Consider the following 26,979-nt stretch of genomic DNA (forward strand, 5'->3'; position numbering starts at 1 on the left):
GTGTTCTCCCCTCAGAGCGGGGCAAAATGCAAGAGGGACACCCCATTGTTTTTGATGGTCCAGGCCGCAAAGGAAGAGAGGAAGCACAATGATCAAGCTAATCACGTACACCTAGTATGTTTACTCACGGGGTAACCACTGGCAGGTTATGTATTCATAAGCTAATGAAGCTGATCTGTTCTGACTCTCCTTTTCTTCCCTGAGAACAGCAAACTCTGCACAGAGTAAAACCTTTTGCACTGAATTATTGCAGCCTGATGGAAACTGGGCAGCTCAACAAAAACCTGGACCAGTAACACAAGGCCGCCTTGCTCTGTATTTCTTGTGATATTTGGATGCAGCCAGAGGATGGGCACCCGCCTTGCTTCTCAGATTTTAATAGCTTGCCCATGTTTTTTCAGCCTTTCTCTGAGCTGTGACCCATTCATTCCATCGTGCACATTAGATTTATTTTCCTGCCTATGGATGATATGCTTTGGCTACTGTTTTATTGAGTGTGCTTTACAAGTTTATTGTATGGATTTTAATGTAATGCAGTATCTCCCACACCCCATGATTTTATGTTGAACTTTGTGCTCTTAAAAAAATATCTCAGTCACTTGAAGTCTCCTAATGCGGCAAGTGACTAATGAATTGGAATCATCATCTTCATCTTCTTATGAAAAAAGAATTCATGTAATCTAAGTTTTAAAAATACACTGAAATAATAATAGTAATAATAATAATAATAATAATAATAATAATAATAATAATAATATCACAGCCTTTAAAAGTATTGTAAAAATAAAAATTGTTATTATTATTATCATTCCATCTTATATAAATAATTGGTATAATAAAGGTTTTTAAAAATACAGAGACACAATACAAGAGAACTGGGTGTAGAAGAGCAGATCTCGGAGGGTGGGGAGAAGGGCTTGGGGGCAGCCCATGGTTTTCCTGAAACAACTGTGAATGGCTTCTGCAGATTTCTGCTGTGGCAGGAAGATTATGCAGCAACAATTAGCAGTGTTTCATCTGCTCCCTTCCTAATTTAGCATCTGTCTGGATAACGAGAGATCATTAAAAGGAAGAAAAAAGAAAGAAAGAAGATGAAGCCAAATCAAGGAGCCGACAGTGGAACCTGACAAGGTGTTTGGCAGGTATCTTGATGCGACAAAAAAGGGGGTTGCTTAGACGTAAGCAAAGAGGAAGCTCAGCGGCCAACAACCCCAACCAGTCAGTGCTAATGAGAAGCTGCACCTAAAACATTATTTCACCTTCCTCTGCCTCTGATGGCGTTGGGAAGGGGAGCCTGTCTGTTTTGCTTGCAGGGGTAAGTTGGTCGATGTACAGATCCTCGAAGTGGTTCCAAACCCACAAACACACCAAGCAGTAAAATTTGGCAGCTTCTCTGAAACTGTTCATGGGTGCTACACAAAGAGGAATCCTGGCAGCTCAGTGGTTAGAGCCTCTGCTCCACATTCTAGACATCCAAGGTTGAATATTCAGCATCTCTTAGGGAGGGCTGAGAGAGACTCCGAACTGAAACCCTGAAGAACCAGTGCCAGGCATTTCTGAGCTAGATGCACCAATGGGCCGGACTCAGTATAACACAGCTTCCTGTGTTCCTGGGCCTTAAGGAAAGGGCCACAGTTTAGTGGTAGATCATCAGCTTTGTGTTCAAAAGGTCCAGCTTCGGCATCTCTTCTGGAGAGCTGCTGTCCACAAGAACAACGTTGTGCTAGATAGAACAATGGCCTGACTTGGTAAAGGCAGGTTTATGTGTATGATTCATCTCTCTACATCCCTTTCCTCTTAGGTGGGCAGGCTGCCTCAACAAATCACTGACGGCCAGCACTGGGAAGAGAGCCTCTTGGCAAGACACAGCCTCTTTACTGTGCTCCATTAAGACCTACCTCTAAGATTAGCCGTCAGAGAGAGCAAGAGAGAGAGAGGTGGTGTATCACAGGGTGTGTGTAGAGAATATCTGGTACTTTGATTCAGGACTTAACAGTGCCCAGGCCCAGAAGCTGTTACTTTGCCTACAGCTTGGTAGTGAGGTTGCAGGGCAGGTCTCAGGCAGCTTACCGAGCCTCGACTCCGCCTTGTCCTCATGCTATGCTTCCCGCTGAGCCCATCATCTTCCTCTTTGACAGGCTTAAACATAAAGGGTGGCGGGTCCACCGGCTTCTCGATGGGGGGAAGCTCCCCGTACTTCTTGAAGTGGATGCGGCAGTCAGTGCACAGCAAGATGTTCTCCCGCCCGCCGTGGTGCCAGTCCTTGGAGGCTGTTGTTGGGGAGGGGACAGAGAGTGTTAGTATTATGAGACATTAGGTGCAAAGAAGGTAACTAACGAATACCGTATTTTTCGCTCTATAAGATGCAACAGACCATAAGACGCACCTAGTTTTTGGAGGAGGAAAACAAGAAAAAAATTATTCTGAATCTCAGAAGCCAGAACAGCAAGAGAGATTGCTGCGCAGTGAAAGCAGCAATCCCTCTTGCTGTTCTGGCTTCTGGGATAGCTGTGCAGCCTGCATTCACTCCATAAGGCACACACACATCTCCCCTTACGTTTTAGGAGGGAAAAAGTGAGTCTTATAGAGCAAAAAATATGGTACTTATATGCTCCTTCAAACTGCGCTACAGGGATTTTACTTCTGGCTTGACTTATACGGGTGATGAAAGAATGATAAAGAATCTTCACAAAGCAGGTGGCAGTTTCCCCTTCCTAGTTCACTTGCAGACAGTTTCCTAGTCTTTCACAAAGGCAAAACCTCCCTGGGTTGTGGGGGGTGGGGTAGACAATCCGAAAGGGGAGGTTGCAGCCCTCCTTTCTAATCATGGTGGCTCAAGGTACAGCTTCTTAGACAAGCTCACCTAAGGATGACAAGGGCTTCTGCTACACTTGCAACAATGGTACAAAGGGCCTAAGAAAACATCCCTGACTCCGATAAGCCCTTGAGTTAAGGTGGGCACTCTGGCAGAGAGAAGAGAACAATATATCAATGGTCGGAAACCTCAGGCCCAGGGCTCAAATGCGGCCCTCCAGACATCTCTATTTGGCCCTCAGAACTTTCCCCCCAGGCCACACCCCCTGCTCCCAGGCTTCATTCCTCAACAGCCCTATGCCACACCCTCTTTGAGCGATTCTGCCTGGGTCCTCAGAATTCTCATGCCTCTCGCCTGCCTGCATGGAGAGATGTGCATGTAGGAATCTCTGGCTTCTACTGTGCAATGATAAAGAGCCACCTCTGTCGCTCTTCCCCGCTTTGCCTCTGGCTCACCCACCACCGGAATGTGGCCCTCAGGCTGGAAAAAGAGTCCCCGCCCCCTGCCCATGCAAAGGTGCGTACTGGTGGTGAAGCAGTGGCGGCAGGCGTAGCCTTTCAACTCTTGCTCGCTGTCCTCGCTGTCAAAGTCATCTTCACTGGCTGAACTCAGATCCACTAAGTGCACAGAAAGGAGGGAGGGAAGAGAGAAGAGAAGAGAAGGGTAGAGCAAATAACTTAAGAGTCAGGAAGTTCCCCCTCCTTTGGCGTTGCTCCTCCTGTGGCATCTTGTTGCAGCAGCAGCAGGACCATCCATTAAAAAGAAAAAACTGGAAGGAAAGAGACGTGAGGGCAGCTTCACGACTAACAGATTTGTTGTGGTAGCGCTTTTAATAGGCTGGAGCCTGCTTCATGTGTACAGCGTTAGCCCAAGCTGGCAGACAGATATTTAAGGGAGGGCAGAGATGAGCAGTGAACTTTTATGGCCCAACCTAATGCAGGGATGGTTGAACCCGCCGCCCACCCAGATGTTTTTGGATTCCAACTCCTATCGGCCCCAGCCAGCACGGCTCATGGCCAACAAGGATGACCATTTTAGGTTGCAAAACAGACCGTGTGTCTATTCAAGACTGTAAGATCCTGTTGAGGCAGGGAGCGGCCTTACCCGCACCCTGCAAAGATGGAACCAGATAAATAAGCTGATGCAAAGTTGAATCAAGCAATGGTGCTTGACTCCCAACTCCCATCCTCCCCAGCCAGCAGGATCAGTGGTCAGAGAATAGGGGAGCTGTAATCTAGGGACAACTGGAGGGCCACAGGTTCCTCATCCCTGCTCAGACATTTTATCCCTAAACCACAGTTGGAGAACCTGCGTTTCCCCCACAATAGGCTGTTGGAATATCTGTTCTGTGGTTATAAGGAATAGGTATTTTTACGTGGCAGAACCTACACTTTGGAACTCCCTGCCTATTGACAGCAGACAGACGCCTTCGCTACACTCTCCTCGGCGCCTCCTAAATGCATTTTTGTTAGACAAGGCTACCCAGCTACGTAGAATATCGATGAATGTTTTAATCTGCCACCAATTTTAATCTTTTGAATGTTTCAAATAGTTGTTTTTGCCTATAATTTTATTGTTTTACTCCACTTTGAGGGTTTTTTTTAATAGTCAAGCGGTGTATGATTTTTATTAAAAGAAAGAAAGAAAGAAAGAAAGAGCTAAGGGATTTTTTATGCCACAAAAGAAGCTTTGATCAGATGCACAAAGTGTTTCCCCATTTTCAACAAATACACAGGAGTGAGGAACCTGTGGCTCTCCAAATGTCGCTGAACCACAACTCCCATCATCCCTGACCACTGACTATACTGACTGGGGGGTTAGGGGAAACGGGAGTTACGTGGCACCTGTAGCAGTGGCTGTTCTGCAGGAGCAATGCATTTGCATGTCCGTGCCACACAGACTGTGGCTGATTCTCTGGGGTTCTGCACGTGGGGCCTTTGTTCTATGTTGCAAATGATAGAACTGGAGCTAAGTGCAACGTTCCCATGCAAATCGGGGCAAACGTAATCGCCTCGATAGCCAAGGTGAAGCTTCGCCTATTATTTCCCCAGCAGCTTATTGCCTGAGTTTCCTCCCGCGCAGCACAAAACCAATCGCTTGCTGATCCCAGGCACCTGCCATCCGCAGGGATAATGAACTGAGAGGGCGAACGCAGCCGAGGGCTTGAACTCCATTTTCCCGGCTGCGTTCGGTCATAGGCAAAGAGCCATTACCTTCTGTTTTAGCCCCATGCATCTAAACAAGAGACAAATGTGTTGCTTTTAAGCCTGCTACTTACAGAATTCGCTGGAGGGGGGCCTGGAGGGAGCATTCACTGGAGTGGAAGCCGTTCGGGTTTTAATTCTCCGGAACACTGCTTGCCTCCGATGCCTGCGGTGAGCCCGGGAACTGGCCGCTTCGGGGGTTTTCTTCCAGTAGTAATAGAAGGTGATCAATTCTCCCTGGAAAAGGAGAAAGAATCACAAGGTTTGTCAGAGCAGCATGCGGGGTTCCTAGAGACATCTGGACCACCAATTCTGGGAACAGAGAGATGGGCAAGCAGATTTAATCTTACCTGGCAAAGCAGTTCTTATGTTTAAATGACCCAGGAAAAGAGAAAAAGTGCAGGGGTTTGGGGTTCATTTATTGGTGGGTTGCATCGGATGCTAGCCCTACTCTAGAGCACACCCATTGAAATGAAAGGCCACGACTAACTTAGGTTCATTAACTTCAATGAATGTGGAGTAGAACTTAGCCGGACACAACCCTGAAATGGGAAACAGATGATCCAAGAAGCTGACTTATACCAGGCCAGACTATTTCCCCACTTAATCTTGCATTGCCTTCGTCAGGCTGGTTTTGGGCTGGGGCCAAGGGGAGCTGTCACCAGCTCCTTCAGGGAGAGGCGATTCCCACGACCACATATCTGATCCTCACAGCTAGAGATGTTGGGGAATGAACCTGGTACCCAAAGAGGTGGCTGGAGTGTGTTGGAGAATTGAAGCACAGCTGCTTTCAAGGGGCAGGTGGCCATGGAGCACTCCTGTCCCCAGTGGGCGCTAATGATATCACTGCTTTCTTGCTAAGGTAACAGATAAATGAGGCAAATAGCGTCACTGTCTCTGCAAGGGGAATCTGCACACTCCGGTTGCTCTCGCCACATCAAGATGCTTCTACACAAGACCGAGCGTGGCAGCAACCCAGCACGGTGGAGAGGGCAGGTTGCATGGAGAAGAACCATGCTGCCAAAGGATATTGTAAAAGGAACACAAGGTTGTTACAGCCTGCCGAAAACCACAAGAGTCAACCTAAGAGGGGTCTGCAAAGTTAAAACCAGCTGTGAGCTAGATGTCACTGGTGTGTCAGAGGTGGAAGAAGCAGCCCTAATGCAATTATATTTCATTGTTTTATGTAAGCCGCTTTGGAGAGCCATTTGAAGTGAAAGCAAGACAATAAAGATTTTTTTTATTTTAAAAAAATTGATCGTCCAAGGAAGTCTCTGCAGAATAGTGCCTAGTTTCTGGGGCTGGGATGGCAAATTAGAAGACTTGGCATAGGCCCCTGCCCCAAATGATATTATACAAGGTTGTCATGCTTCTTTCATATTACAATGCCAACCAAATATGCCATATAATCCCATATATACTAGAAGATGAGACAAAACAATGGGTACACCTAGAGAGGGACACAATTGAAAACACCTGCACCACAACATACCCACTCCTCCCAAACAAACTAAAGAAAATTCCCACAACACTCAACAGGTACACACAGACCATGCTCAAAGCATGGAAAACACAAATAGGCAAACTATCCCCAACCCCATCCCCACTAATCCCCCTGGCATACCACCCATTATTCCACCATGCAGCACAAAACCTCCAGATAAAAACCTGGCGAACCAAAGGCTTATATCGCCTAATAGACTTTTATAAAAATAACAAACCTTTGTCAACACAAGAAATACAAGACAAACTAGAAGACACCCAAATGCCCTGGTTAACACAACACCAACTACATGCCCTCTTAAACAACCCAACAGTAAAATTAGCAGCAACTAGGCCCCTGACAACCTTCGAAAACCTCCTCCTAACAACAAAGGGAAACAGTAAAGGGACAGTATCCGCAATATACAAAATACCACTCCAAAATCCCACAAACCCCCTAGATGCAATCAAAAAACAATGGGAGAATGACATAGGCTATGAGATTAACCCCACTCAATGGACCAGAATGTGGTCTAAACCCCCCTTTAAATCCATATCAACGAAAAGAAAAGAACTCACACTGAAACTCACCTAGAGGTGGTACCTAACACCAAGGAAACTAGCGCTAATACACCCAGGAACCTCACCAAAATGCTGGAGAGGGTGCACCTCCACAGGCACATACCTCCACATGTGGTGGGAGTGTCCCAAAATTCAACTATTCTGGACAACAGCCATACAAGAAATATGTAAAATAACTAAGCAAGTAATAGACATCACCCCAGAATTGGCCCTACTAAACATCTTCCAAGACAACAATGCCCATTTACACCACAAAGAACTCATAACCCACCTGCTCTCAGCAGCCAGAAACACCATAACCAGACACTGGAGAGACCTGTCAGGAGTAAGCATGGACCAATGGTACCAAATAGTATGGGAAACAGCCCTACTAGAAAAATTAACTAATAAACTGAAACTGACACGGGGACAAACAGAAGAAGACGCCTTCACCCCGGTATGGCTCCCCTTTATCACATACACAGCCCAACAGGACAATGACAATAATCCACCAACAGCATACAAATCAATATGGCTAACCTGATCCAAAACACACACACACCTCACTCACACACGAAAACAAAGATCACCACAGTCAATCACAAGCAAACAATCACACCCTAGGCCAACCCCAACCTCTCTCACCACCAAAGGAACACAAGTGAACAACACAAACAACGCTGACACCAAACTCTACATACATTAAACATAATAGAAACACCGCCACCCGACCCCACCCCCATCCATCTTCCCTCTCTCCACCCCCCTTTCTTTTTTCTTTCTTTTTTCTTCTCCCCCTAATGCCTCAACAAATGAAACGGATTTGTAAAAATGTTACATGGAAGAAGAAGGAAAAAAAAGAGGCACTACACTTCTGTAAAACAAGAAAATCCTTAATAAAAAATATTTTAAAAAAACACAAGGTTTTTTTTCCTTTTTCAAGCTGCTACTTAGATTTTACTGTTTGGTATTGGAGGGCATTATCATCACAAAAGGGAGGAACACACAGCTTTATGCTATATATGGATATTAAAAAATAAGCCACCCTAAGACTCGTGGATGGGGCGGGTGGGGGGCGACACACCTGAGATTAAAACATATTAAAGACAAGGCTACAGCCACAGCACCCGAAACTGTATTAAAGCAATCTATTCTTTTCTAATCTGAATATATACAGCCACGTTAAGATAATTAGGCAGTAAAAGCGCATGCCAAGAGAAGTCTGTGATAATTCCGCAGCGTAATGAAGCTGGCTTACGTTCAAAAACTGGAGTAGATGATATTCAAACTAGCAGATGTAATGTCAAGTTAAAGCGCAGTGTGTGGTTTTAATCTCCTTTCGCTTTGCTTTGAAACCCCATCATTTCCGAGCGGCTTGTCTGCCTCAAGGGTAAAAGGCGCTGCCTCTTTCAAGTTGCAAAGGGAACGGGAGGTGTTCTAAGGAAGCCTCTTGAAAGCCAGCCTCAGAACAAATGCACCTCAATTGCCCACAAGAGAAGGCGCCGGCGGGGGGGGGGGGGAGGTCCCTCTTTGAACCTATATGCGATCTAAAAATTCCTATAAACCTCAACCCGTTATGCTCCCTGGGTCACGTCTTACGGGTCTGTGCACGAGTGAAACTCCCAGCCACAGACGGAAGGCCAGCAGCAGTACCGCTAAGTGGAAATGTGAACCTGGAAAGCTCCTGCGAGGGGTTGGCAACATGGCTTCAGGCTTTTGGAAGACGAGAAATGTGACACCAGGAGCCACGGATAAACAACAGGGAAGCATTTGATTTTGGAAAGAATTTAGCCTTGTTCTGTGTCTTACATAAACTCTTGGCACCTACTGACCTAAAGGAGTGTGTGTGTGTGTGTGTGTGTGTGTGTGTGTGTGTGTAGGGGAAGGGCCACAGTTCAGTGGCAGAGCAACTGCTTTGCATGTAGAAGGTCCCAGGTTCTGTCCCCAACGGCATCCCCAGGTAGGGCTGGGAGAGACCCCTGCCTGAAACCCTGGAGAGCCGCTGCCAGTCAGTGCAGGCAATGCTGAGCTAGATAGATCAGAGGTCTGACTCAGTTTCCTATGAATGTGTGTTTGTGTGCTAGCTGTGACTATGTAAGCAAGATGAATGGAAAATAGGCATGAACATTTACATGTAGGTATAGAGACTGTGTATGGCAGAGCATTACGAACAAGGGATTCTACAGACTGGAGATTGTGCATTTTTGCAAGGCAAACACTAACTGTGAGTGGTAGCCAATGTCAGTCCTACTCAGAGTAAACCCACTGAAATTAACCTCCATTATTAAGAGACATTAATTTCAATGAGTCTACTCTGAGCAGAACTTAGATGCAACCCTATATTGCAGCTATACATTTAAAGCATTTTAAAGTTTTCAAAGCTCTTCATTATCTACTTGGGATCCTTACAACAACCCTGTAAGGTAAGCTGGTAGGGATGCTGAGGCTGAGAGTTAAAGAGTGAGTTCGTTGCAGAGGTGAGATCTAAACCAGAGGCCTCCAGAGTCAGTCTCTAGGCTACTGTGCTGTGCATCACTGTGTACATATTTCCTCCAGGGCAAATGTGTGAAATTGAGGCAGACACTATGGATGTTAATACCATAACTAGAAAATGTAAGAAGGGCATCCGGATAATTCAGTTTCCTTGAAACCTGCTGATGACCGTCCACTGTAACCAACCAATGTGCAAAAAACCACACACACAAAAACAACCACCTTTAAAGCTGTCAGTCTTGGCATACCACTCATATCTAAATGCACAATGCTTAATGTTTATATACACAAAGTATGGATATTACTGACAAGCAGCCCTTGAACACAAGGTAAAACAAATCCGTATACAACTGAGTTCCTGAAGGAGCTGAATCATGGAATTTTCAGGGCATCGTTTGCAGAAAAGCAGCTAAAGCAGGGGGGTTGGCTGGGGCAGGGCGGAGAGCAGCCTGATTAAGCCTCCAACAACTTAACTGTATCTGGGATGGTCTGGAGATGGGGGCCCTGAGGCACTGGTCCTATATATGGCCCCGATGAGTATGAATCTAGATCACAGTTTGGCCCCGATCATGTTACTGTGCTATTTTGGGGAGGAGGAGAGAGATTGGGGTGGATTTTGCTATTGTTTAGTCCCCACCTCCATGATTCCTTACAAGCCTGCAACTTTTATCACCCTGTATTCTCACAATATTTTAATGCTTATGTTATGTTCCTGCTCAACGTGGGAAAGTAGAGAGGATGGAGATATTGGTGTCGGGAACAGTGCGCGTAACTCTGTGCCCACAACACATTTTATGCCCTCGCATGTTCTTTGAGCACCTGAACAGGACTTTTCTCAAAATGACTAACTAAATGCTTCTGGGAAGCCCACAAGCAGGCCCTGAGTGCAACAGCAGCACTCTCTGCATCGGTGATACCCATGAACTGGTATTCAGAGGCATAATGTCTCAAACAGTGGAGACACAGCTATCATGATTAGTGGCCCCATTTAAAGCTGTCTACGTTGTATGTACTATCACTACATTCTGCAGTAGCAAATTCCATAGTTTAACCACTCACTGTGTGAAAAACTTTCTCTTGCTTGTCCTGAATCTCCCTGCAGTCCGCCTTCATTGGACAGTCCCAATGAGCTTTGGTATTAGGAGGGTGGGAGGAAAAGTTCTCTCTGTTTTCTCCATACCCTGCATAATTGTATTGTTTTATTCCAAGTACAGTTGCACCACAGATTCCAACGTATCAGCAGGTTTTACTTTTAATCCCTTTCCTAACAGACTCTTTGACACCTGCTGCATGCTGGGTTGACATTTTCATCTGCTACCAAGGACAATCCCAATATCTTTTTCCTAGTCCGCCACTGCCAGTTGGTGCCCCATGGCTGTATATGTGACATTGGGGAAAGTTGAGGTGGAACAAGTGGGGCTGAGGATGCCAACCTTCACACATTCTTTGGATGCCTGCCAGCAGGTGTTATGTCATTGAGTGATGTGTTACATGCATGTGTGGATAAGCGCCCCCCCCCCCCCGTTATCATGCAAAAGCTGGAATGATAAAAGCCCTTAATGACGATTAGGCTGACCTACAATTACAGAACTGTAGTGTTGGAAAAGACTCCACGGGTCATCTAGTCCAACCCTCTGCAATGCAGCAATCACAGTTAAAGAATCCTTGGCAGATGGCCATCCAACCTCTGTTAAAAATCTCCAGTGGAAGAAAGTCTACCACCTTCCAAGGCGATAATGTAAATTTGGGGAACTGTGAGAGTGATACTCTTTGAAACCCATAGGGTTCTTGTGAACACGCTACATAGGGTGACTAACACATACTTGAAACTTTCAAGTCTTATTTTAAATCTATTATTGTTTTTTGCGTTTTTAACAGTGCCTAATTATCTGATGGGACGCGGGTGGTGCTGTGGTCTAAACCACTGAGCCATTGGAAGGTTGGCGGTTTGATCCCTGCGATGGGGTGAGCTCCCGTTGCTCGGTCCCAGCTCTGCCAACCTAGCAGTTCAAAAGCACGTCAAAGTGCAAGTAGATAAATAGGTACTGCTCTTGTGGGAAGGTAAACGGCGTTTCTGTGCGCTGCTCTGTTTTCGCCAGAAGCGGCTTAGTCATGCAGGCCACATGACCTGGAAAAACTGCCTGAGGACAAACGTTGGCTCCCTCGGCCTATAAAGTGAGATGAGTCATTCACAACTGGACTTAACTGTCAAGGGTCCTTTACCTTTTTAAAATTATCTGATATGTAAATTGCCTTGAGACAGTTATAAGGTAATAAATGCATGTATTACACACATTTCTGAACAAGTCACCCTGCAAGGTCACCATGAAAATCTAGAATAAAAACACCTAATGAATGATTATTAGGATTACCTCTCTGAAAACCCAAGTTTGTGAATTGTGAGAACAACCCTCGATCCATCTCTGAAACCTTAAATACACACAAACGCATTATGCACACATTAGAAACCTCTGCCAGCAGGCTCAGTGGCACACAAATCCCACCCCAGGCTTTCCTAGTGGCCTCTCCTATCAAAGGCTATCATGTCTAGCAAAGGAATTAAATGCAGGAGTGAAGTGAATCGGAGAAGATTAGCAGCAGCATATTGGTGACTGCCTGGGTGGCAGGAGCTTGAGCACAAACAAAGGGACAAGCTGAGAAAGCTTTGGCTCTCCAAACAGGGGAGGCAAAACAGCTCCCGGCTTCACTGCGAGGGAGAGTCTAAGTCAATTGAACTTTAATCAAACATGCATAGTGTGTGCACGCCACTGAAAGCCCATCCATCGTGCATAAATTCAGGGAACAAAAAGCAGCTGCAGAAATCAATAGCCTACTGAAACATTAACACCGGCAATCATTGATCAAAAGGGCCCTTTATAAAAAGGGCTGCTTTGCAAATTAGCCAGTGGTGTCAGTGTATGGGTTGTTGTTTTTTCCTGCCCACAAGCCAACACAGGAACAGGCATGGACAAGCCTTGCAAAGGCCATTTTTGTTCCTTGCTGATCTCACATGGAAGGAGCCTTCGTTGCCTATTTCTTCCTATCTCTGTGCTGCAACTGTGGCTAGCAAGACAAGGCAGGATGATTTGACACCCGGTTCCAGGACTGAAGAGAGACCAAAATTGCACAATGAACCTTTGTGTTCAGCACAGTTTTTCTAGCTCCAAAATATGCTCCCAGTCAAGCCAGCTTACCTTTAGTCTTTTTTTCTTTTCTTTTTAAAATATTTTCATGGCAGTGACTGAGTGTTCCCAGGCAAGAAATACATCACAGTCACTTGTGAATAAGCCTCAGCATCAAGTGTGATTTTGTTCTGATTTCATCCTAGCCATCTCGCCATGGACCAGAAGGGCTACTCAGATTGGAATATGCTCTCCAGCCCTCTTCCATTGTGATGGGAAAGGCCTTCATCTACCAACCGCAAAAAATTTCTCCCAATCATGACTCTGTTCCACCTTTTGTTCAGATTCTGTCCCAATGCCCTCCCCTTTATGCTGTGATTAATGGGCCAACTTGGGAGCTCTCTGCAGCTTTGGGGGAAATGGGTAGGGATGGTGGACCAAGGAGTCAGCAATGGAGCCATGCAGCCCCAGCGCTTCACAGATGCCACTAAATCAGGGCTGGAGAACTTGTGTCCTCCAAATGCTGCTGGAGCAGATGGGAGTTGGGAATCCAACAACATCTACTGGAGTTAGGAATTCACCTCCCCTGCACTAAATGATCCCCCACATGCCCTGGCGATTTCGGCCATGAGACCTTGGCCATTGCCCAATCTTAGAACCCTGCTACAGGTGAGCAGGACTTGCTGTTCGGTGCCATCCACCACATCCCATGAGGTCCCTGTGACATGAAAAGTGGGCATAGGCCGCCCTTGTCACACACTATGCAATGATGGCCGTGTGACACAGGGTGGCAACGTCGACAAAAATGAACCTCATTTTCTGAGCTCTAAAATAAGAGACAGATAAGAATGGGGGAAGTTCCAACACTTCCGTCCCCCCCCCCCAAAAAAAACAACCCACTGATCATCACTGCTGGTCAATATGCCATTTCATAAGCAGAAAGAGCAAGTATTTCATGTGGTGAGAGATTATGCTTATGTGTGGTAAGGCAGTATCCAGGATGATGATGTGTGCTCGATTATAGAGGATGTGGCCTGCTAGAGGATGAAATTCAGCCAGTGAGGCCATTTTCTTTTTTTAAAGAAACAATGTCTACCTGCCAATCAACTGGTGCCACTTCAACAGGTAGATGACATCAGGTTTGAATGTGTTTTGGCTGTGCAGGTTAATTCCCCAGATGGGAACACAAGCATAGCAAAAGCCCAATGCAGGGCTGTTTGAAAGCCCTTTTGCAAACAACCCCTTGCTGGTCTCAATGGCATCACATCAAGGAAGAAAATAAAACACCTAGGACTGAGACCTACAAGGACAAGGGAAGGCTCAGCACTAGAGCTGTCAAAACATGCACAAACACAACACTGTATCGTAACTCATCCCCACATCCCAGGCATTGCTCCAGGCAGATGCATTTTCCAGCCTATCTGGAGATGCCAGGGATCAAGTCTATTCAGCTAGCTGTAGACCTTCCCCAAGGGGGTGCTGTTCTACAGCAGATGCAACATTTGCTTAATTCAGCCCCTATTTTTCATGATAAGGGTGTAGGATTCACTTCTTCGTTTCTCTGTGACTAAATTAGATATGAAACATTTTAATGCCACCCCTCTGCTTGAGGCGGCCTACAAAAGCGTAAACAGAACATTATAATCCTCCAAACAGGTGCAATGTTTGTGGGTCTTTAAGGTGCTAAAAGGCTTCTGGTTTTTGTCCACCTCCATTTTCTGTTTTTAAGTGCATCTTGTAATTTGCCTGGAACAATGAAATGCAGGGCCAAGCGGGTTTTTTGTTTTGTTTTAATAAAACTACTCCACCTTGAGCAATTCTCGGCTTTAAGTGTTGCCTGCCTTGCTTTCTTGCACCTCCTTATCCTTATCGGTGGTTTCTCAAATGGAAAATACACAGTACAAGCTGTGCTGGTGCGTTTATGTTTCAAGTCTTGCCTTAGGTAAACACAGGATTAACAGTGTGTGCTGCGGAATCTAAGGGGCTGGAACGGAAGAATCACACACACACACACACACACAGCCCGCCACGTGAATGCATCAGCTTACCTTTCAAGTACCTCTTATGGCATCACAGAGCAAACAAGTCCCTAATAATTGCTCTTTAATTTCCCGAGGGCATAACTCTACCAAGAGGAGGAGGGGAAGAAAAGCAGAGAGAGGTTGAGATGCAATGCACAGCCATAATAAGACTCAGCAACCAGTCAATGGATATAGTGATCACTGCTGGATGATACCAGAAGCATCATGGTTCAAGTTAAAAGAGGGAAGAAGAGACAGTGAATTTCTGGAATGACCTGGAATAAAAGGTTCTGCACTTATTGGCTCCTGTCAGTAAAAATCATACGTCTGGCGGGAAGAATCTGGGTCTGGCTTGGGACGAGGAGGGCTCTCCAAGGCAGGAAAAATTGACCAAGGAAGCAGCTCTTTCCCCACCCGTTTAAATTGTTCTGCAGATATCCTCTGCATTTATTGAGCATGCTCTTTCTTTCTCTCCAAACCGGGAGAGAAACCCATCAACATTCATAGTAAATAAAGACTACCTTGGTTAATAAACTCTGAAGATTGAAGTTTGAGAGCTGTGTGACTGAGGCAGAACTGCAGAGAGCAAGGTTGGCAATTTCCTGGGGGAAAACTGAATCTAGTAATGGATATTAAGGAAGCCTATTCTGTCTTTCAGTTACAGTTCTGCAAATATGAGGTCTTCTTAAAAAGATTCAGATCAAACCACATTGCGGTGGGGACAGCTGCTGCCTCACCCAAAACAAAACCTTGAAAGCTAACTTTCAGGTTAATGGGGCCTTCAGGCCAAGCACCCCTGTAGACCTCACAGTGGCCAAAGAGATACCTGTGGGAAGACCACAAGACATGAGCAGAATGGCACTCTTCCCCGCCACTTGATATTCAGAGGCAATGGAGACAGAACATAGCCATCAGGTATCATGGCCAGAACAGGAGATTTATCCAGTTCCTGGTGGGTTGTGATACATAGGTGATGTCTGTGCTTGGCTTGGCAGCTCAACAAGTTGGCCAGGCCTCCTCTGGATTTAGCAAACTGCCTTGCAGGCCCAAGGAAGAAGAATGGAGGAAGTCAAAGGGCAAGCAACTTTACAAACCAATTTGTGCTCTTTCAGTGGCAGCTTCAGCCTCGTTTCATTAAGGGGTGATGGTCCTGAGCGTTATCCCCACTTTTTCCTTCACCCACGAGTGTCTGTCAGTGGTGACAAATAGTTTTGTGCCTGTTCTAATTAAGCAGCAAGTCTCAGCAGATTGCACAGCAGGGCTGATTAATGTCCACCCTGGGTCTGTGGGGACTCCGCACATCCCCAGAAATATCTTACTAGGAGCATAAAAAGAGGCATTTAAAGAAACAATTAAGATTTCCTGCAGCATTATAAGAACACATGATTAAAAAATCCCTTCCCCCACCTGAGGCAAAATGACTTCCTAGGGCATTCCTCCGAAATGTCACAATCTTAGAACACGCTATAAAACGTATACGTGGGAAATGTTAAAATTACAGCTTTCTCAGAGGGTTCTCTTTCCGCTATTCTTAGAAGACAGCTCAAGATTATTATAGTTCATTTCTCATTCAAACCCAAATGCCTGATAAGGCTCAACTTACTACCTCTTGTTTAAAAATAAATAAGTGGGATAATTAACGAGATGAAGCTTTTCCTTCAATACTCAGGATCTGACTGCTACATCTGGAGTCATCAACTTCTCATGGTCAGACTTGCTAGTAACCCTAATTTAACACTTTCTCCTGCCCCCTAAAATATGTGGCTTGACTCACTTGCCAGGATTTGTCACACGTTTGTCATAGCTGCTCACTGTAGCTTGCTGTAAAGTGTTACCCATGTGTGTTTTGTGTCCTTGATGTCATGTTTAACTCAGTTCTCTGGCATCTATTTGGGCACTCACTCTTACGTGTGGTTATCAGCGACCTGGATGCCAAGTGAGTGGCAACCCATATATGCACGCATGCGCGCGCGCACACACACACACACGCCTTGTGTGAACACCACTATGATCTCAAGTTGCTTGGTTTTGTGTGTGCCAGATTCCACCTAGAAGAGGGAAGGAAGGAACTCCAGCCCTTTAATCCTATCATATTTGTCAATTCAGCATTCAGTGGGAGACACATAAAGGGTGCTGTTAGTAACGACCAAAGGGGTGCGCGGTCAAAGAATCAACCATCTCACTTGGAATTCCATCCATCATTAAAGGATTCCACAGAGTGAAGCAACAGGGTCACAGTTTTTTCCTTTGCCTGTGCAGAAGCAAGTCCTTCCACCCAAAGCCATTTCACACAGTCAGTTTGTGGTCTAGGAGATGGGATTGTGTGCATACCCAAAGGATTTATAATTTGGCTTTCAGCAGGGGACATAGTGACGATTTGTAAAAACAGGCCAACAAGCAGTTTTGAAGCACCTCTTTCCTCTTCTATTCCCCTCCTAGGTTCTAGCAGAACCTGCAATCAATGATGTTTCAGTGTCCAGTCTTGCCTTGTCCTTTATGAACTGGTATGGTTCACATGTGTTGATCTATGAACGTGTGAAGCTGTCTCAATGAAGTTATCCACCTAGCTCTGTACCATATAGATGTAACACTGATTGGCCATGGCTTTCCAGCATTTCATGAAGGTGTCTTTCCCAGCCCTATCTGGAGATGAGGGTGTTATGTTCTTAAACCAGCATTCATTATCACTTGCCTGCCTGCACCCAAGAAGGTGGTATCCAAATAAACAAAAGAAAAAAACCAGCCTGTTTCACTCCTATGGAAATGGAAAGTTTTGAGCAGGGACTTGTACACTGAAAGCTTGTATTTTGTGAACAGCCATCACGGAAAGGCAAAAATCCTGGCTTAAAAAAACACCAGGATATGCATGAGCTGCACATGTGTTTGTGCAGCCCCTTCCTAGCTGCTTTCCTTCACCTTCTGAGCAAGTGGACAAACAAGCCAAGATTCAGCACTCAAGTTTTCGCTTCCTCTTACGTTTGAACCTTGAAACCATGGTTTGCAGCTTCCACCAAACAAGCCAGGATATTTAAACCATGGCTCCATATTCTGGCTTTTCCTTTTTTGAAACTGTTAAGCTTAGTTTCTGGGTTCGCATGTAATGGGAAGCTATGGTTAAGTGCTTAATCCGGTCTTCTTCAGTTGCTCATGGGAAGGGGGAAGCCAAGGGGCTGAGAAGGGGCCTTGCTCACTCCCATGCAGCATGTGAATAAACCAGGATTTCCGGCTTACTTTGATGTGTGAACACAGTCAACACATGCAACTCGTCCTCAGACTTGTTATGGCATCCGTGGTCACATTTGGATTTCTGAATGAGTCCTAAGGGTGCCATCCCCTATGGTTACTTCCTTCTCCTGGATGAGAGACAGAGAATGCATGCGTGCACACTTTGCTTTTCCAAGGGATCTGTGTAAAGACCAGATCCAGTAGAATTAATATTAGCCTTGAATAATAATAATAATAATAATAATAATAATAATAATAATAATAATAATAATAATTTATTATTTGTACCCCACCCATCTGGCTGGGTTTCCCCAGCCACTCTGGGCGGCTTCCAACAAAGATGAAAGATACACTAAAATGTCACATATTAAAAACTTCCCTGAACAGGGCTGCCTTCAGATGTCTTCTGAATGTCAGGTAGATGTTTATCGCTTTGACAGCTGATGGGAGGGCGTTCCACAGGGCGGGCGCCACTACCGAGAAGGCCCTCTGCCTGGTTCCCTCTAACTTGGCCTCTCGCAGTGAGGGAACCGCCAGAAGGCCCTCGACGCTGGACCTCAGTGTCCGGGCAGAATGATGGGGGTGGAGACGCTCCTTCAGGTATACTGGACCGAGGCCGTTTAGGGCTTTAAAGGTCAGCACCAATACTTTGAATTGTGCTCGGAAATGTACTGGGAGCCAATGTAGGTCTTTCAAGACTGGTGTTATATGGTCTCGGCGGCCGGTCCCAGTCACCAGTCTAGCTGCCGCATTCTGGATTAGTTGTAGTTTCCGGGTCACCTTCAAAGGTAGCCCCACGTAGAGCGCATTGCAGTAGTCCAAGCGGGAGATAACCAGAGCATGTACCACTCTGGAGAGACAGTCTGCAGGCAGATAGGGTCTCAGCCTATGTACCAGATGGAGCTGGTAAACAGCTGCCCTGGATACAGATTTGACCTGTGCCTCCATGGAGAGCTGTGAGTCCAAAATGACTCCCAGGCTGCGCACCTGGTCCTTCAGGGGCACAGTTACCCCATTCAGGACCAGGGAATCCTCCACACCTGCCCGCCTCCTGTCCCCCAAAAACAGTACTTCTGTCTTGTCAGGATTCAACCTCAATCTGTTAGCCGCCATCCATCCTCCAACCGCTTCCAGACACTCACACAGGACCTTCACCGCCTTCACTGGTTCTGATTTAAAAGAGAGGTAGAGCTGGGTATCATCCGCATACTGATGAACACCCAGCCCAAACCTCCTGATGATCTCTCCCAGTGGCTGCATGTAAATGTTGAAAAGCATGGGGGAGAGGACAGAACCCTGAGGCACCCCACAAGTGAGAGCCCAGGGGTCTGAACACTCATCCCCCACCACCACTTTCTGAACACGGCCCAGGAGGAAGGAGCGGAACCACTGTATGACAGTGCCCCCAGCTCCTAGCCCCTCAAGACGGTCCAGAAGGATGTTATGGTCGATGGTATCAAACGCCGCTGAGAGATCCAGCAGAACTAGGAAACAGCTCTCACCTTTGTCCCTAGCCCGCTGGAGATCATCAACCAGTGCGACCAAGGCAGTTTCAGTCCCATGATGAGGCCTGAATCCCGACTGGAAGGGATCCAAATGGTCCGCTTCTTCCAGGCGTGCCTGGAGTTGTTCAGCAACCACTCGCTCAATCACCTTGCCCAAGAATGGAAGATTTGAGACTGGGCGATAATTGGCCATCGTGGCCGCATCTAAAGATGGTTTTTTAAGAAGCGGTTTAATAACCGCCTCTTTCAGCGGGTCTGGGAAGGCTCCCTCACGGAGGGAAGCATTCACCACCCCACGAAGCCCATCGCCCAGTCCTTCCCGGCTAGCTTTTATAAGCCAGGATGGGCAAGGATCCAGGAGACAGGTGGTTGGCACAAAGAGTTGGAAGAGGAAGTGGGAGAGTGTCACTCTTCCAACTTCCTCTTTCATTTCTATGTACTTTTCAAGGGGGGGAATGGTAACTACCCTCTCAATGCCTCACAACACTAAAGGGGCAGTGAGGAAGGTGGTCTCAGTGGCTTTGCGGGCACCAGTGGAATACCCAAAGAGCACCACTGGACCCATGGGTATTGCACTGGTGACTCCCTGATTCATGTGGTTTGGCAAAAAAATCTGTAGCTTTGGATTTGAACCATCATCTTCTGAATGGGAAACAGAGGGATTGTTCTTCCGTAACCTATAAATTTGGATTCTCCTCAAGGAACAGGACGACAATCCGGATTATTGGGAAATCACAGATAGGGTCATGAGGAGAGTTTGGGGCCTTATTTTATTCGGGGGTGGGTCAGACCTCAACTCTAGTCTTTCTGGAGCAAAGATGTGAATAGTGGTACTTACTGGAAAAACACAGATTTCACAGTACTAATTTGCTTATAATGAGGGTAGGGGAAAGGGAGAAGGAAAAGAGCAAATGAAAGTTCATAAAACCACCACATTCATGCTTGCCAGAATTATCTAGAGGGGAGGCAGGCAACACTCCCCTCCAGTTCCATGGGTGCTGAATATATATTTACACACAAACAAGCACAGAGAAGCAAGCCAAAAATAAAAGACGAAAAAGTGCAACCATATGACAAGATAGTTAAAACACACACATACACAGAGAGAAAGACAGAGAAAGAAGCCTGATCCAAGCTATAAGCAGGGATTTCTGTTTTTCAAAACCTGCTTTACATGCCCATTTCAAAGAGAGACACAAAATACAAGCCCAGTTGAGTCTTCGGATTATGCAAACTCACTCTTGGAGGCCCAACACTAAAGAAGGCTACTCAGAAGTAAGTCCCAGTCTAAAAGTGATTCAGCTGCTTGGTATGCAACCTAAGGATCACAAGCTTTAGATAATTTTGAATCAGGTTAGCAGCCTTGAATAACTGTCCATTGTATGTTGGTACTGGTATGCCACACTTTTTTCCTCTTCCAAAAAACCAACACTACAGTGCTAGGCTCTTGACAATGTATTTGCTATGACCCCACTGTTGGCTTCTCAACTTAGAAGAAGCTGGATGCTTTGTGTCAGGATTTTTTTTGGGGGGGGGGGAATTAGCATAGCACTGTCATTTGGCCTCCCAGGCCTGCTATCTTCTTCATTCTCATTCTCTCTCTCCCTGCCCCACCTACCACAACCACAATTCTGGGCTTGCAAAAGGAGAGAGCGAGAGCGAAGGGGGGAAAAGGAAACCATAAAGCTGCTCAAACCCCGCCATGCTCCATCCCGTAAACATTTTCCTATTTATCTGCCCTTCATTACATGTGCAATCTTATTATCTCTGCACAGCATCAAAGTGACAGCCGTCAGGGTCACCCTATATAATGTACGGCGGCAGTGTTACATTTAATGATGGGAGCGAGACAAGACGAGAAGGATTGGGAGGGGTGTGTGGAACACTGCAGGCTGTTTTAAAGGGATCATCAGTTATATCTGTGCATTTCCCGAGGTGATAATTGAATGACAGAGGCTGGAGGGAAATCCATTTCTGAGCTCAGGGAAAGGGCTGTTAAAGAGAAAAATGCTTTTGTGAGGGATTTTTTGTTTTTGTTTTTTGCATGGGAGGCATGTAATGGCTGCCAAATAGGGGAGAAAAAGCCTCCACCACCCTTATATTTCATAGGTTTTATTTGGACGATGGGAATTATCAAGCACAATCGAGCTTTTGAAATTGAGATGTTTATTTTTAAAAAAGGAGCTGGGACTTCAGGCACTGCCTCCTCCACAGCATGAAGTATTTTCTGTTGTGTCAAATCCAATTAATTTAAATGAGGGATCCCTTTCCCCTCCCTTAGCTCTGCAAAGGAGATGTAAAACACAGGGGCTGGCTTCTTCCATCTCCGCCATCTGGTTTTAAAATACAAAGTTAAACACTATCCTAATTGCGTCTTAAGCAGGGCTCTAGTTTGCTTTAGCATTAAGGCAAGAGAGTCTCATTAATCTCCATTCTTTATAAATTCAGCAGTGCTTGAACAAAGCTGCGAGTTACTAAAAACTTCATTAGTTTGGGGGGTGGGGGGGTGGGGAATGACTACAGAACACTGAGGAGCACACCATGAAGCATCTTGCTAATTAAAACTAGATTACACTTGTCATAACAAACACTTATTCCAAGTAGCAAATCAGTGCTGTTTCCATTCCATTTGTTCATTCAAAATGCTTCTCCAAGTCATTCATGCAAACCACAGGGAGCCTGGGTGCCACCATCCTTGCTCAATTCTGCTGCAGTTTGCGTCTATCTAAGGATGGACAGATAGTTGATGCGGGGCATTAGTCCCCCCCTTACTTGAGGTTTGGGGGGGCAATGCATTTCATTTTTCTACCTTCAACCCTGTGTTCAAAACTCACATTGCTCTAGGCGCATTTTGCGACAGGGAATTCCATTGGTGCAAGCAGTTTCTGAGCTCTGAGTGCAGTACTGCGCCTAAGATTTCAGATTAAAACTGCAGAGTGGAAGGAAAGGAGGACCGTTTTCTGCCGCCCCACTTCCAGCTATTCTCTGAAGACTGGAGAAGAGACCCCCTTAAGAATATTAAGAGGGGTGGGCAGGGGAAAGACTAGACCATTTGTAAAATGAACACAATATTTTAGCTGCAGCTCATTCATTTTCAGCTTTGTATTCTTGTTATTTAAAAAGCGAGCATAGACATTCCGTTGTTGCACCCATAACCTTGGTTTAAGGTGCCATTTAGCTCCTAGCTTTCATATCTCAGTTTCTAACACTGCTTCAACCTATTTTCTCTGAAGTCGGTGACGCTGAAGTTGGTGGAGTCAGCTTTCAAAAGTAAGCGTGCTTAGGATTGAAGCCTTACTCCTTAAAACCCACAAAACTGAACAAACGTGGGAAGTCATACCTGAATCCTGAGGCAGAACTTATTTCATTTCACAGGAATGTTGGTGCCCAGACTGGCTGGAGAAGAAACTGGGACACGTGCTTTGCAAAAGACACATCCACAGTCCTGAGGTACTGGCACAATGGTGTCCAGACTGCATTAGCATCCACACTCACACCACCTCTCTGACCTTGCTCCTTTTCAGGGCAACATTAGCAAAAATTGCCTTGATTCAAGAAATCAGCCAGTAGCTGCCGCTCACCTAGACCCACGCATCTTATTTGTTTCACAAGATTTATATACCGCTTGACTGCAAAGCACCTCAAATCAGTTTACCAAAAGAATAATACAATAATGTTATCAGCAAAAACAGTTAAAAGCAACTATTTAGAACACTAAAAAACAACAATCCACAATAAGCTAACAACAGATTAAAACACATAGAATCATGGAGTTGGAAAGGACACTTTATCAGCTATTTTAAAATGAGGCTGCATTTTAAATTGCATTTTAACCTGTATTTTAAATTGGTCCCCCACCCTTTCCCCCTACGTATGTTTTTACTGTGATTTTATTGGTGTTAGCCTCCCTGAGCCCGGTTCTGGCCAGGGAGGGTGGGGTATAAATAATAAATATTACTATTATTATTATTATTATTATTATTATTATTATTATTATTATTATGTGATTGAACCTGCAACCTTGTCATTACTGGCACCACACTCCAACTGAGCTTGCCTAAACAAAATACTTTCTGGACATGCAGTATATAAATACTGTGTCCTCAGTTAAAGAGTGGACAATGGTTGAGAGTGTTTTGCTAGCCCAAAATTCTTTACCGATTCAGTTGGATGGGAAAGGATGCTGCTGAATTTAAGGGGAACCAGCTCCCCCACCCAGCCTCACCTAGTAACCATTTGCATATACTTCATCAGAGACTCTTGACAACTCCTCAAGGTCTGGTATTGGCTTATTCCTGTACTTTGCTTGGACACAAGGTTATTATGTCAAAGAATTTGCAGAACCTTTTCTTTTCTATGTCCTGCGGTGAGGAAATCCAGCCAGAATTTAAAGGAACATGACTTGCAGTAGGGAGGAGAAACTGTTGAGAGCTAAGTCCCACTGTGAGTTCTTGTAGGATATGTTTAGCAAAAATAAGGAGCAGGTCTTTCCTAGGCTGCTTATGTTTGTTCACTGACCTGCACAACACATTTCAGTCAGAACAGATGTTTATTGTTTTCCGTACTGATCCATGACGCAGCTGCACAAGGGTTGGCTTCAGAACAAGCCAGGGGCTTGGCCTAAGCGTGTAAGGGCAACGCCTCAGAGGAGGAGGATGTGAAGTCAGAAAACTCAAGAGAGGCTTCACGGCAGCTACAGCCCTCTGCCTGTGTTCTGAACAAGTGTACCCAGAGAGCTCTGGAGGCTTGCGCTATCTACAAACTTGCACAGAAATGCCATTTTTTAGCTTGCTTGGAAAACAGAGGGTCTGATGGAGCATTTCACAGATAACTTCTCCTCCCAAGGGTCACTGGGATTAGCTGGCCTTGTGCAACAGCACAGAAGTGCAAAACCTCGATCTGTGAAGGACTGCAAAGCCCAACTACCAAGAGGTCCTCACCTCACTTTCTTCACTCAAGCCTTTTCCTTATTCTCCCCAACCCTCACTTTTCCAACAAAAAGGCAATCCAAGGCTAAGAACAACTAACACATATAAAACATATACAGTGGTACCTTGGGTTAAGAACTTAATTCGTTCTGGAGGTCCGTTCTTAAGCTGATACTGTTCTTAACCTGAAACACCACTTTAGCTAATGGGGCCTCCTGCTGCTGCTGTGCCGCCGCTGCACCATTTCTGTTCTCATCCTGAAGCAAAGTTCTTAACCTGAGGTAATATTTCTGGGTTAGCGGAGTCTGTAACCTGAAGCGTCTGTAACCTGAAGCGTCTGTAACCCGAGGTACCACTGTAAACATTTGAAAACAGAACCATCAATTTCAAAAGAAAAAAACAAGTCTCAGGGCAACTTATAAACTGCCTCATGTAAATTATGTTGTGGTAGCCTTTACAACAAACCTGTACAGTAGGCCAGTATTATTAGCCCCACTTTTGCACCACAAAATAGAGACTCCAGGAACCTTCTATTATGTCTCTGGCCCGCTATGCTCCACCAAATCTCTTCCCAGCACATGCTCTTAACCACAACCTGTTCAAGCTGCTCCCCTCTAGGTTGAAAAAACAGCAATAACCCCTTAGATAGAATTTACAAGCTACATGGGAACAAGAATAATTTTAAGAGCTGCTGGGTCAATTTAAAGCATGAGTAGGGACCCTGGTGTCCTCTAGTTGTTGCTGGGCTCCCATCACCCTTCACTACTGGTCATGCTGGTTGGGGTTGATGGGAGTCCAGCACCTTCTAGAGGGCCATGTATTTCCCAGGCCTGATTCATTCAGACTTTGGGGTGGCCCAGATTCTTCCAAAGAACTGAAAAGCCTCCCCATATATCACGCTGTGAACGTGCCACTCCAGGAAACACAGGACCACAGATCTATCTGGTTCAGTGTTGTCTGATCTTTCAAATTTTGAAAGGCTGCTCTCTACTTTGCTACCCTGCTTCCATCTGGCCTGGGAGGGCAGAGCCCTGACTGATTCCAGCTTAAAAAGCAGCTGTGGAAGGCACTGGGGACAACCTTGGTGTCAGTCCAGAAAAAAACATGCTGCTGATGACGCCTAGAGACAAATTGGGATGGGGTAGTGTTTGTGGCGCATTGTTTTTGCTGCCCCCCCCATTTTTCTGTTATACTTTATTATGAATCATGAGGATTGTTTAGTTTTATTGAATAGATCTTAATACTTCCATTAATTTATTGCTTAACTTTTGTTACATTTCATAACTTAGTGAATTATGTCATTCCCCTCCCCCCAATGTTTTGAGATGCCTCCAGCAAAATTTCCTATGGAAAGGTGGCATAAAAATAAATGAGGATGGATGGCTGCCACTTTCCAGGGCCTCAGACAGGGGTCTTTGCCCAGCTCTACCTGGGGATGCCAGGAACTGGACCTGGAGACCTTTTGCATAGAAGGCAGATGCTCTACCACTGTGCCATGGCCCTTCTCCTAATGATCTAGGAAACAGCCAAGAAACTTTTGATCAAATAAAGGTTCCTGTTGCAGGCTTCAGGAAACAGTCCAGCCCTAGAATTACAGTGCAACCCACAGCTACATTGCACTGGCAGGCGAACAAGTTCCAGAGGCAACTTCTGTCTGCCTCTTTCTCCAAATTACCCGCCGTTTCTCTTTTTTGGAAGAGCCAGCTCTTCTTGCCGCTTTCAAAGCGCCTTCTCAACAAGGCAACTCTCAACCTGCGTGTCTTCTGATTGCAGTGGCGTTGCACAAGAAGCGATATTAAAACGCTGCCGTAATGTTTCTGCTGTTAAACTGCAAACAAGCTGCTACGGACCCCCTTGAAAGGTCTCATAACAAGAACTTTCCCTCATAAATGCAACTCAGGAGAAAAAAATGGGGGGGGGCACCAAAGCTGCACTACTCAGTAAAGAAAAGAAAGCAGCTATTTCTACAACTTAATTGCTTGCTCCGGAAGTATGAAGTCAGTGCAGCTATGAAATTAGGATCTTAGTGCTTCCCTCCCCAGCCAAAGCTATCTGAGGAGTGAAACAGTCCATCACTCTGAGAATGACAACATTGCAAAATCAGCCCACAAAAAATGTTTGCAACGGTCAGACATAACTTCGGCTGAAGACACAGTGGTGCTGCATTTAACTAAGTCAAAGACAGAGTAGATATACTGAAATCAATGAATCTAAGATACACTCAAATTAATGGGCATTTCCATCTTAGGTTTAATCATTCCAGTGGGTCTACTTGGAGTATAATTAGGTTGCATACAACTCATGGGGTTGACTTTGAGCAGGACTAACGCTGAATACAACTGGTGGCCAATTTTTTTTTTAAGAGGTGGGAGCAGTATGAGAGAGGATGTGCTTCCTGTGGTTCTGTATGTACATCTCTTTCGCCTCACTTGTCACTACAAGTTGAACAGCTTTGAAAACCTGCAAAGAGAGTTTACCAGGGCTGATGTGGGACAAATGCAGACAACACAAAGAGCGAGCCCCTTCTAAACCGGTTATATCCATCCTGCACCAGACATTTGTGGCCCAATGGCAACTGGAACAGCCCTTCTAGGCAAACGTATGCAATCAGTCATTCGACAAA

The 26,979-nt window shown here is 45.5% G+C and overlaps 1 protein-coding gene across 13 annotated transcripts in view; it reads right to left on the minus strand.

Annotated features, from left to right (window-relative positions):
- The window catches only part of RERE (arginine-glutamic acid dipeptide repeats), a 345,593-nt gene that overhangs the window by 17,344 nt on the left and 301,270 nt on the right, over window positions 1-26,979 (minus strand). For all 13 annotated transcript variants that reach the window (XM_053400835.1, XM_053400844.1, XM_053400843.1 and 10 more), the window contains 3 exons: window positions 5,094-5,256; window positions 3,340-3,432; window positions 2,071-2,270 (listed from right to left, as the gene is read on the minus strand). In XM_053400835.1, coding sequence (XP_053256810.1) covers window positions 2,071-2,270; window positions 3,340-3,432; window positions 5,094-5,256 — 456 coding nt within the window. The remainder of the gene's footprint in view (window positions 1-2,070; window positions 2,271-3,339; window positions 3,433-5,093; window positions 5,257-26,979) is intronic.

This window comes from Podarcis raffonei, chromosome 8 (assembly GCF_027172205.1).
Source record: "Podarcis raffonei isolate rPodRaf1 chromosome 8, rPodRaf1.pri, whole genome shotgun sequence".
NCBI classification, from domain to species: Eukaryota; Metazoa; Chordata; class Lepidosauria; order Squamata; family Lacertidae; genus Podarcis; species Podarcis raffonei.